The sequence below is a fragment of the Epinephelus lanceolatus genome, chromosome 10 (assembly GCF_041903045.1).
Source record: "Epinephelus lanceolatus isolate andai-2023 chromosome 10, ASM4190304v1, whole genome shotgun sequence".
NCBI lineage: Eukaryota > Metazoa > Chordata > Actinopteri > Perciformes > Serranidae > Epinephelus > Epinephelus lanceolatus.
The window spans coordinates 45,484,313-45,497,271 of NC_135743.1; the positions used below are offsets into that span (position 1 = coordinate 45,484,313).

Consider the following 12,959-nt stretch of genomic DNA (forward strand, 5'->3'; position numbering starts at 1 on the left):
ATATGATCTCGTTTCTTAGTTCCTGTTAGTACACGTGCTGCTGCATTTTGAATTAGCTGGAGAGTTTTTAAGGACTTACTAGAGCTACCTGATAATAGAGAGTTACAGTAATCCAGCCTAGAGGTAACAAAAGCGTGGACCAATTTTTCTGCATCTTTTCGGGTCAGGATAGGCCTAATTTTCGCAATATTACGCAGATGAAAAAATGCAGTCCGTGAGGTTTGTTTTAAATGAGAATTAAAAGACAAATCTTGATCAAATATTACTCCGAGGTTTCTTACGGTAGTGCTAGAGGCCAGAGCAATGCCATCTAGAGAAACTATGTCATCAGATAAAGAGTCTCTGAGTTGTTTGGGGCCAAGAACAATAACTTCAGTTTTGTCTGCATCCATATATCACCGCCCCCTACCGTATTAGATGGGTAGCACGGTCAGCTGAATAAGAGCAGCTACTGACGTCACTCTCCTGCGCCGTTCAGATTGCCAAATCATTTTCAAATTATGGGCACTATTTTGCAGGGCAGACCACGAAAATGAAATAGCAATGTCTTCTTTGTTTTCTTTTTGATTATGGCATAAAATGTGCAGTCTTGAAGAAGAAAATTAAAATGCAAATAGGATGATTGATGATTAATTTTATTTATGAGTCAAATAATGCAGCCACATTCTTAAAATGAATAAGCATTTCTGTAAATGCATTTTAATTTTCAAATTTTACATTTCATATTGAATTTTGGTATCTATTTGCTGGGGCATATTTTGAAAATTAAATCTCAAATGTCTTTTTCTTTTTCATTTTAATTAAGTGAAAGAATGAGCAGTCTTGAAGAAGAAAATTAAAATGCAAATAGGATGATTGACGATTAATTTTATTTATGAGTCAAATAATGCAGCCACATTCTTAAAATGAAAAAGCATTTCTGTAAATGCATTTTAATTTTCAAATTTTACATTTCATATTGAATTTTGGTATCTATTTGCTGGGGCATATTTTGAAAATTAAATCTCAAATGACTTTTTCTTTTTCATTTTAATTAAGTAAAAGAATGAGCAGTCTTGAAGAAGAAAATTAAAATGCAAATAGGATGACTGATGATTAATTTTATATATGAGTCAAATAATGCAGCCACATTCTTTAAATGAAAAAGCATTTCTGCAAATACATTTTAATTTAAATATTAGTCACGATTCGCTTCCATACATAGCCTGTTAATAAGGATAGATTGATCATATCTAATATATGAGTGTTAACTAAAGGAAAGACCTCCTTAAGTAGCCTAGTTGGGATGGGGTCTAAGAGACACGTTGATGATTTAGATGAAGAAATCATTGCGGTCAGTTCTTGAAGAGAAATTGGGGAGAAGCAATCTAAATATATATTAGGTTTTACAGCTGTGTTTGAGGTTAGATAGGTACTATCTGAGGACAGGAGGTCATGAATTCTGCCTCTAATAGTTAGAATTTTGTCATTAAAAAAGCTCATAAAATCATTACTGCTAAGGGCTAAAGGAATACAAGGGTCAATAGAGCTTTGACTCTCAGTCAGCCTGGCTACAGTGCTGAAAAGAAACCTGGGGTTGTTCTTATTATCTTCTATTAATGCTGAGTAATAGTTTGCTCTGGCATTGCGGAGGCCCCTCTTATACGTTTTGAGACTGTCTGCCCAGATTAAACGAGATTCTTCCAGTTTGGTTAATTGCCAATTCCTTTCAAATTTTCGCGATATTTGTTTTAACTTATGGGTTTGAGAGTTATACCAAGGAGCGAACTTTCTTTGCTTTTTTAACTTCTTTTTAAGAGGAGCTACAGAGTCAAGTGTTGTTCGCAGCGAGCCTACAGCGCTATCAACAAAATGATCAATTCGGGAGAGGTTAAAGTCGGTACAGGAAACCTCTGTTACTGAGGGACTTGGTATTGAATTTAACGACAGAGTAATCTTTTCCGTAAATTTTGCGACAGCACTATCTGATAAACATCTAGTATAGTAACTGTTGCTGAGTGGCGTGTAATCGAGTAAAAAGAAATCAAAAGTAATCAGATAATGATCCGATAGCAAGGGATTCTGTGGAAAGACTTTTAGGTTATCAATTTCAAATCCATACGTCAGAACTAGATTGAGGGTATGGTTAAAACAATGAGTGGGTTCATGTACACCCTGACTGAAGCCAATGGAGTCTAATAATGAGATAAACGCGGTTGTTAATGAGTTTTGGTCAATTTCCTGTAGGCCTTGCCTTTTGCAAAGACCTTCTGATTAATGGCGGCCATGTCTCTTGACCAGTCTTGCTTATTTTAATAGAAATGTGTATATAAACTTTGGACCTGCATAAACCTGCACTTGTATAGCCTTTCCAGTCTTCTGACAACTCAAAGCACTTTAACACCACGGGCTCTAGTTTCGCAGACCGGGCGCAGTGGAGGCGCAGCGCACCTACGCTTTGCCAACTGGGTGTGGCTAGGCGGATTTTGTAAGTTTGGCACACCGTGCGCCCTGGCGCAGCTACTCCTTTATCCCACCTCCGTCCCTCCTACCGGCACAAGTCGGAAAGAGGGAGGAGAGAAGGCGTGGAGTGGGTTTTACACAGCCCATTCACATCACACCAATCAAATGAGCCCCTCTCCTCACCCTTAAATGCACCGTGCGAAGGCGTAATGAGAGTTTACTCAATTTGCCATGGCGGAAGAGAGCAGCAGCGTCAGACGGCCAAACTTCTCCCAGGAGGAAACTGATGTTTTGGTCCGGGAGGTCCAAGCTCGCAGTATCCGAATATACGGAACTGCGAGCAGACCTCCACAGGCTGATGATGCAAAGGTAGCCTGGGAGGAGGTCACCACAATTGTGAATCAATGTTGCGTTTCTCTCGTGCGCACGCGCTCTCTCTTTCTCTCTTGCAGTCTCACTCAGTTTCTTTTCTTCTGACTTTTCTAAGATGACAGTTGCTGAATATATACTCCCTATCTGATGCTGTGGCTGTTTGTGGTTGTCTGAGAGGGATGTGAACTCATTAGTTTGCAACTGTGTTAATCAAACCAGGTTGGGTTTCCATTACGTGTGCCAAACGTGCCAAACAGTGCCAATCCCCTTTGATCTGACATCAGATGTGACGGGACAGTTGATATAGAGATACATATATGTGCTGATTGCAGATAGTTGCATTGAATAGTGTTTTTTTGGGTATTTATTGCATCGTTAATGTGCCTGATATTCTGGAAACCTGCCTGTGAGGTTTTGTTGACGTGTGCGCACTGTCCGCCCGTCAGCCAAACTTCGGCTTACGCCAGCTGTGCTCCCCCTGCGCTGACAGTAGACGTGGTTTCAGTTGGTGAGCTTTTAGCACACCTTCGGCGAAGCCTTTTGGCACGAAACTGTCACTGCGCCAAGCTGGATCTGTCGACACCTCCCCCTGCTGCGCCACCACACCCATCTCAACGCACCTCGGTCTACCAAACTACCAAACTGAGGGCGCCTCGGGTTGCGCTGCTCGAAACTAGCTCTGCACGGGTTCGCCACCCTGCACCACCTTGCGAAACTAGAGCCCCACATGTCATATTCACATATACACTGGTGGCCAAGGCTACCATATACAGTAAGATTCAACCTGCTACTCAGCTTATACACACTTCCACACCAATGGAACAGCCACTGGGAGCAATTTGGGGTTCAGTATCTTGCCCAAGGATATCTCAAGGATTTGACATACGGACTGGGAAGCCAGGCATCAGACTGATGATTTTGTAATTAGTGGACAATCTGCTCTACCTCCTGAGCCACAGCCAATCCAGTTTGGTGTTATTAGAGTTAAAATATATTGGTAGATGTCACATTACTGTTTTTCACATTATGCAAATTAGGTTAACCCGCATCATGTCTGGCTTCTATGGTCGAAGAGGCTTTTTGCAAAGCACATTGAGGTGGATATGTGTACCAAATTTCAAGTCAGTCACTTGCAAGGCCTTACCAAAATTGTAGAAATTTTGAAAAAGGTCTCCCAGCAGAACATTGCATTATAGCAGAATGAACAATGTTACTCACCTCACCCACCAGTGGTTTTAATGTTTTGGCTGATCGGTGTATATAGGTGCTACAATTGCCAATCATGGCACATGCCAAGTACCAAAACTGCGCTGTTCTGCGAGTGAGGACAGGAATCACCAAACACTTACATGTATACTGTAAAAAAGGGCCCAGTAACAAACTACCATTATGACTGCTGTTGTAAACTACAATATTAGGCCTCACCAAGGGGCACCATTAGAATTGTAAACAATTCTGGGCATCACATGGAGGCACCAAAAATAAATTATAATAGTGATACTGTAAAAGAGGGGATACTACACTGCCTGGCCAAAAAAAAAGTCACCACCAAAAAAAAAGGTCATACACTCTAATATTTCGTTGGACCGCCTTTAGCTTTGATTACGGCACGCATTCGCTGTGGCCTTGTTTCGATAAGCTTCTGCAATGTCACAAGATTTATTTCCATCCAGTGTTGCATTAATTTTTCACCAAGATCTTGCATTGATGATGGTAGAGTCTGACCGCTGCGCAAAGCCTTCTCCAGCACATCCCAAAGATTCTCAATGGGGTTAAGGTCTGGACTCTGTGGTGGCCAATCCATGTGTGAAAATGATGTCTCATGCTCCCTGAACCAGTCTTTCACAATTTGAGCCCGATGAATCCTGGCATTGTCATCTTGGAATATGCCCGTGCCATCAGGGAAGAAAAAATCCATTGATGGAATATCCTGGTCATTCAGTATATTCAGGTAGTCAGCTGACCTCATTCTTTGAGCACATACTGTTGCTGAACCTAGACCTGACCAACTGCAGCAACCCCAGATCATAACACTGCCCCCACAGGCTTGTACAGTAGGCACTAGGCATGATGGGTGCATCACTTCATCTGCCTCTCTTCTTACCCTGATGCGCCCATCACTCTGGAACAGGGTAAATCTGGACTCATCAGACCACATGACCTTCTTCCATTGCTCCAGAGTCCAATCTTTATGCTCCCTAGCAAATTGAAGCCTTTTTTTCCAGTTAGCCTCACTGATTAGTGGTTTTCTTAAGGCTACACAGCTGTTCAGTCCCAATCCCTTGAGTTCCCTTTGCATTGTGCGTGTGGAAATGCTCTTACTTTCACTATTAAACATAGCCCTGAGTTCTACTGTTGTTTTTCTTCGATTTGATCTCACCAAACGTTTAAGTGATCGCCGATCACGATCATTGAGGATTTTTTTCCGGCCACATTTCTTCCTTGAAGACGATGGGTCCCCACTATCCTTCCAGTTTTTAATAATGCGTTGGACAGTTCTTAACCCAATTTTAGTAGTTTCTGCAATCTCCTTAGATGTTTTCTCTGCTTGATGCATGCCAATGATTTGACCCTTCTCAAACAGACTAACATCTTTTCCACGATCACGGGATGTGTCTTTTGACATGGTTGTTTAGGAAATGAGAAGCAACTCATTGCACCAGTTGGGGTTAAATAACTTGTTGCCAGCTGAAAGATAATCGCCCATGCAGTAATTATCCAATAGGAGGCTCGTACCTATTTGCTTAGTTAAATCCAGGTGGCGACTTTTTTTTTGGCCAGGCAGTGTATTTGTTGTGATCTAGGCACCAGTGCTATGTTTTACATGGCGGCACCATTTGTTGGGACTTAAGCTTTAACCTGACCTTGTAATAGATCTCCAATTAAAGTATAAAAATGGCTATCTGAAAAATTAATATATTATTAATAGTAATTATTAGTTATGTTAAATAATATGACTTAATTTACATTAAATCACCTTGTGGGGCACCATTCCGAAAAAGGAAAAAATGATAGCCAGTTAAAGATATCAGTCTCATAAAGTTCACTAAACTATCAATTTGGAATTTTGATTAATAATTAAATTAATAACAATAACCAAAATTGATAGTAAAGCCTGAAGGATTTCGGAGTTCTTGACATAGCAGAGGTTGACTATTCATTCACTCTTGTGCAACATTAAACAGACAGCAGGTGTGATTCCAAAAAATATATTTATTCATAAAGTAAGCAAAGCAAAACCAAAACACACAAATTCTAACTAACTAACTATATAAAAGCTTGGTGTGTGTGTGTGTGCATGCGTGCAAGAGAGAGAAAGACAAAGGCGGGTGTGGTAATCAAAGGGCAGTTTGATCTACAAAACAAAATGGCTTACAACAGAGAACTACAAGATGGCTGAATCAAAGCTGGCTTCAGATCAGGGTCTTGTTTAGCGTGTGGTCAGGAAAAAGACAAAGGAAGGGAAGCGAGACTTTGAGTTGCCTCTTTGGGTGTAGCTCTGTTGAAAGCAAATTTGTAAATGAGTCTATGTGAATGTGATATGTGTTGCAAGGGGTCTGGATTAGTGCAGAGGATGTTAAGTTGCATGCAAGACATTGTGAACAAACAGCATTAGCAAACTAACATCACTCAGCTTTGGCAAAGCCAACTAACCAACAACCTAACCGCAAACAATCACAACAACAACTCAGTAAACAGCATTAAATACATACAAGTTAAACAGTCTTGCTTAGTCTGTACAGCTGTGATAAAGCTATGCCCAGTTGAAACATTACCGATCCTTGAATGAATGGAGGGAAGAGTTGGTATGAGGCATGCTGGTTTTGTGAGCCAGCAGAGGAAGGCTGGAAAGAGCTGTGGTTCCAGTGGCAGTTTTTGTCATGTCCTTGTTCTGAAAGTGCAGATCTGAGGAAGCCGGTCGCTCTGGGTCCTTGCAGAGTTAGACGCTGAGGAACTAACTCAACTTGGTTCTCCTTGTTGCTGGAAAGTTAGTTGCAAACCTTGTGTTTGCATTCTAATTTCTCAGGTTTCCAGATTTTTGCTCCTGCCGTGAGCAAGGGCACGTCGTGGGGCATGTCACTGTAAGGTCCCGTTTATACGACAACGATTTCAACTGAAAAAGGTAAACTTTAGTTGTGTTTTGGCTGATTGTTTACATGACAGTGGCATTTTGGGTGCCTGAAAACACAACGTTTTGAAAATGGGTTCCAGAGTGCAACTTTTTGGAAATGGCAGTGTCTCCGTTGTCATGTAAACCTGCAATATGCAGTTCCTCTGAAAACGGAGACTTTTTGCACATGTGCATTACGGTCCCAGTCACTAGGCACGCGTGAGAAAGTCGACCATCACAACAACAATGCCGAGCTCTGTTTGTGCTGCACACCCCGTTGATTTGAAGTGAAGTGTAGATCTGTTACTGTAGCAACTCCACCTCGTCGTCCATCCAGACAAAGTTATCTGTGCATGCTTTCGCCATTGTGTCTTCTTTGTTTTGGTTTGTAATCACCGCTTTGTAGAGGAAGGCGCTTCAGCGCAGGTGCATGGCGTCATGCCATGGTGTTGCTTTGCAAATTTACACTGCCACCCATTGGCCTGGCGTGCATACTACAGCGTTTCCAGCAGATTTTGCGGCTCCATGTGAACAGGGATCGTTTCAATAATGTCGTCATATAAACGCAGAAGTTTTTTAAAACACAAAGGACAGACTTTTCCGTTTTTAAAAAAAACAGGGCCTAAAAGTACTGTCCAATCAAGTTTTGAGATTTGGCTCTTACTGAGGTGTGAGGTGGGGCATCCTGTGGAGATGAGTGTCAAATAGCTCTCTTTGTTTGAAGAACAAAGAGCATGCAGAGAAGAAATGCCTTCACATATCCAGTTTAGATTTTAACAAATGACAAATCACCACAGATGATTTGTCATTTTAACAAATGACAAATCATCTGTGGTGCTGTGAAACCCAACAGTGCTATTGTTCAAATGTTAACTTTTATGTTTTTACTATAAAAGTATGTTTTCACCCTCAGGTGGATTCTTGATTCCATATTTGGTCATGCTGATTCTAGAGGGTGTTCCCTTATTCTACTTGGAGCTTGCCATTGGTCAGAAGATGAGTAGAGGCAGCATCGGGGCATGGACTGCCATCAGCCCATATTTGGGAGGAATAGGTATGTGCTGACTGAACTAACTGACAATACTGTGCATCAGTACAGTTTTGGAACTCCTCAATGCATCCAGATAAAGCAGTGATGAGGGAGCTTCCTCGCCCCTCTGGTGGCAGAAAAGAGAACAACATGTTGGATTTTATAAGGCTAGATGTGCAGCAAATACAAGGTGGAAAAGTTGGACACAAAGTGCTGTCACTTTATACTGTACTGTCAGTAAAATACTGTTGCTTCCAGTGCATTGTATGGTTGTGGTTTCTGCGTGGATCTCAGTTTTGTTTTTGTGGCTAACTAAGTTAGCTTGATTTTATGTACCATTGTAACTGGTCACTGAGTAATGTATTTCAGTATGTGAAGCATTACTTTTCAAAGCTGTCGAACGAACCAAAACTTTTGCATCTCTTGATTTTTTTTTTTAACCCTGCTCATGGGACTTGGTTTCTACATCATAGACCTTTGAATCTATTTTTGACTCAAATGGACAAAATGACTTGGAAGAATTATGGGTGAATAGGTGGTTGTAGATTATTTAAAATGGGATCAAATAATTCCTTGTAGTGAATTTTGTATTTTATTTATTTTTTGTATAATTCTCTCATTTTAGGTCTTGCTAGTGTTGTGACATCCCTGTATCTGTGTCTCTATTACAACATCATCAATGGATGGAGTTTCTGGTACCTCTTTCATTCATTTCAAGTGAGCTGCTAACTAACAAACTACCGTTATTTTTGCAGTAGTTAATACTATAAATGCATACAAAATGTTGGATCTGGTTTACACAGTATGATAACATACCGATACTGTTCTATGTTCACTCCCATGCCAGTCAGTCCTGCCATGGGCAGAGTGCCCAATCAATTCCAACTGGACAGGACCTATAGAGGAGTGTGAAACGGCTACACCCACCCAGTACTTCTTCTACAGGCAAACACTAAACATCTCGTCTTCTATTGAAGAAAATGGAGGCATTCATACAGGCCAGGCCCTGTGCCTCCTGCTTTCCTGGCTGATTACCTACCTGTTCATTGTCCGAGGAGTAAAGTCAACTGGAAAGGTAAGCGAGCTCCAAGTCCCTAAAACTGCAAGTATTAAGAGCATACCAACCTGTTCACATCCCAAGTCATCACATATCGCTGTGCTACATATCCGCCTGCATATGCTGTTGACGTTTCAGTGTGCCGCTACCAGCGCTAGGACATCAACAAAAGCACTGGATTAGGTTAAGAAAAAACATTATTGAGTAACACTTTACTTGAAGGTATCTACTGTCATAACTATGACATGACACTGTCATGAACTTGTCATAAAGAGTTTTTGAGCCCTCAAAATATATATCCAAGATCCTTGTGATGCTACATCAACTCACAATAGGTTGGATGACACCTCCATCATTGCTTGAGAGCGTCTGTTTTGCTTGCACTGGCACTATGTAGTTTCGGGGTTCAGGTAGGAACCCGGACACAAAAGGACTACAAAATTCGGCTGCTTTACGGCATATGTCATATCCCCTCCTCTCTTTAGACTAGCGTAGCCAAACCAAGGTGAACGAAGTTAGACGTGGTTGTCATGGCTGAAGCGACAAAGAAAAGGGAGAAGGTGAAGGTGTTGTCCGAGGAGACAAAGAAAAGAAAACGGGAGAGTGATAAAACAAGAGCTCGAACAAGGATTAATATTGGCCCGGCTTTCACACACTGGTGAGAGCTGAAAGAGGAGGAGGGATGCCCGACCAATGGTGACCTGGCACTGTTACTTCTGTCACCCTCTACTTCGGAGACTTACTGTCTGCAGGTCGGCTGCCTCAGGTACATTTTAAGATAAAGTGTTAGCCTATATACAGACAGCTTTCATTTTAGTTTGTCTTTAACAGTTTGCTGTTAGCACGTGAGCGCGATGTGCTTGAGTCGACCGCAATCATAAATCATAATAGCAGTGAATGAGACTGCGGACAGAGCAGATTGAAATATGGCTTTCTACATGCTGATCACATGTATTGATTATTATGTACTGATTGTATTAGTAAGTATTGGCTTGGCTAGCAGAGGTTTTATCGCACTTATCGCACACTTTGTGTGTGTGTGTGTGTGTGTATGAGGGGTGAAACGTATAAGCGAACACACACACAGTGCATTCACTGCGTACGTGATACGTGTACATTGCATGTGCAACCATCACCGTGTACTTGCTTCGCGTGCACTGCGTGTGCATTCACTGTGTACTTGTTACACATGCAATGCGCGTGCAATGCCTGCACACGCCTAGACGTGTGGTTATTAGACGTGCATGTGTTGACATGTCATGTGATCGCAGGGGTCAAAAGTGTCAGCTCGAAGCAACAACGTGTCGTGTGACAGGTAGCATGTCATACGAAAACTATTATAAATTTCAATAGAATAAACTTGCCTGATTAACTGAAAACAATTATACAATAACGAAAAAAATAATAGCCTATCGAAAATATAAGTCAAGTCAAGTAAATTGATCATCTGAAAAAAGCCCATTTTACTGCGCTGAGACTCACAGCGAGCAACTGACACTGAAGTGTCCCAAAATGCGTGTGACAGATCATCTGTTATAATGCAGCTTTATATCAAGGAAAAAATGTGTCTCATGAAATTGTTATATTTTTAATGTAAACTGTAAATGTATGTCTATTTAACGTTTAGAGTGATTCCAGCATATGGTAGTCTGAGTAGACTGTTAGCATTGTGACTGAAAATATTACCCCATAATTTACATGGAGTATTAGATTTTTAAAAGGTATCAAACTATTTGAATGCATTGCAGAGTAGAGAGTTTCACCCTCCTGGTCACAGGTTGAGGTGGATTAAAATGAGGTGTGTTAATTCAGCACCATGGACAGCTTCACAGATTTATCATTAAACAGCGACCTGCTCCACCTCAACCTGTGATATCCACGGATTTGGGTCATTCAATTTTAATTATTAATTAATAGCGTAATAGGGTACGAGCGGATTAAAACCAGCAGACTTCTGTGTTATACTTTCCCAAACTATAGGCTTTATTGTGTTTAGAACCACTTTCTACAGGTGGCGGCTGGCTTCAGTCTTAACTCGCGTGATCAATAATGCGCTGAGAAAATGTTTGAAGTCCAAAAAAAAGAAATTTATTACAAAAAAACATCAACAAAACAAGTTTCAAAATTCAAATTATACTTTTTTCAAACGAAACTTCAATATGACACCTTATCTTTGGTTACTTTTCTTTCAAACATTTTTTTAAAGATGTGCACTCCACAGACAGAAAGCACCGCACGGAGCGAGGTTTTTGAGTGCGCTCGGCTTTTAGTTATAATTGACAGGACTGCAAATATAACACAAACACTTGAGATGTCATACTTTAAAACAAACTCTTAACTGGCCGGATCAACGAGACCCTCCCCCGGGGTCTAGGCTCGTGGCGCTGGATCGATCCAGGATAAAGAGACTAGGATGCAGACTTAAAAGCAAAGAAAGGCAACCCTACATATATGGATTTATGAGAAATAAGAAGAAAAAAGACGCGTCCATGCATACACGCGTTGTGTGAGTGCTGGGGTCAAAGATGTCAGTTGTGAAGCACACACACACGCCTGCCTGCACGTGTAAACTGTGGAGACGGACAGTTTGCCAAAGTAATTTGACGCATTCAGGTGTTAATGATGTGTACATGCACTGTGTGTGTGCGAGATTCACACGCACACACAGGTGTAGTGTAGCCTATATGTGCCGTTTGTCACGCGCTGTGCACGCGTCCTGAAAAGACATGTGAGCGAGTCATGCGAGTGGAGCGAACAACGCCTGCGCGTCATGTAGCAGGCATGCGTGTAACACTCGTGTCTCCATAGTAACCCTATGTAAAATGTAGGCGTGCGCTCACACAGTTTGATTAGATCTGATGTGTCCTAAGCAGGCGCAAGTGACACGTTGTAGTGTGGTTGGGTGAAACGTTTGACCCCTCATAGTGTGTGTGTGTGTGTGTGTGTGTGCGCGCGCTGTGAGGAGGTCAGCCCTGACATGCAGAGAGCAACTCATTTCTGAGTTTCGAAAATGAATAAATAAATAAAGCAATCAGCCTAATCATGTATGTACATAATGATTGCGCATTACACGGCCAGCTTCAGGATGTTCACCGGTATCGTTGGCTTGTCAACAAATGCACGCGCAGAAAATATTTTGCAATAGTTGTAACAGACAATGCCGTTGTAGGGGGACCCCGTGAGGTAAAAAGTGCAATCCTCCTTTGTGTTGCTTAAGGTGTAATTCGGTTTTTGTAATGACAAGTTGACATTGTTTGGGTTGTCTTGATTTTGACAACTTGACATTAATTAAAGTGACATTACCAGAAGTTGTCTTTGTCATGACAACTTGACATTAAATTTGTTTGGGATGTCCTTATTATGACAACTTGGCATTAACCAGGATGATATTACCAGAAGATGTCTTTGTCATAACAACTTGACATGAACAAAAATTGCACCTCTTTTTGTGTTTATGACAAGGTGACATAATGATTATTATAAAAAGATGTCCAAGGTTACAGACCGATTCTAACACTCGGTCAGATAGATGTCTGGCAGGATAGGACACAAAACTGGCTGTCATCACACCATTATGACAGTGTAATGAATAAATTCTTTGACCTCAAGTAAAGTGGTACCATTTTGAGTTGTCATTAAGATATCTTGATGACATGGTAGTTTGCAGCATGGCGAGTTTGGAGAGAAAGCGCAAAGTGATATTCGACCCTATGGAATTAGAGGTGTTGGTAGATGAGGCCAATTAACACTTAAATGAGCTACAGCAAAGAAACCTGACTGTCTCACAAAGGAACGCTATATGGGAAGAAATCTGTGAAAAAGTAAATGCTGTTGGTAAAACGATGCGGACAGTGGATGAAGTGAAAAGAAGATATCAAGATATCAGAAGAAGAACAAAAGAAAAATTGGCATATAATAAATCCTCTGCAAATAAAACAGGTGGGGGC

General features: G+C 41.2%; 1 protein-coding gene across 6 annotated transcripts in view; it reads left to right on the top strand.

The window, feature by feature from the left end:
• The window catches only part of slc6a20 (solute carrier family 6 member 20), a 138,476-nt gene that overhangs the window by 43,835 nt on the left and 81,682 nt on the right, over positions 1 to 12,959 (top strand). For all 6 annotated transcript variants that reach the window (XR_013492258.1, XM_033638737.2, XM_033638738.2 and 3 more), the window contains 3 exons: positions 7,839 to 7,979; positions 8,581 to 8,672; positions 8,803 to 9,030. Coding sequence is in view for 5 of the 6 variants with exons in the window: in XM_033638737.2 (XP_033494628.1) it covers positions 7,839 to 7,979; positions 8,581 to 8,672; positions 8,803 to 9,030 (461 nt within the window). In the remaining variant the exon portion in view is untranslated. The remainder of the gene's footprint in view (positions 1 to 7,838; positions 7,980 to 8,580; positions 8,673 to 8,802; positions 9,031 to 12,959) is intronic.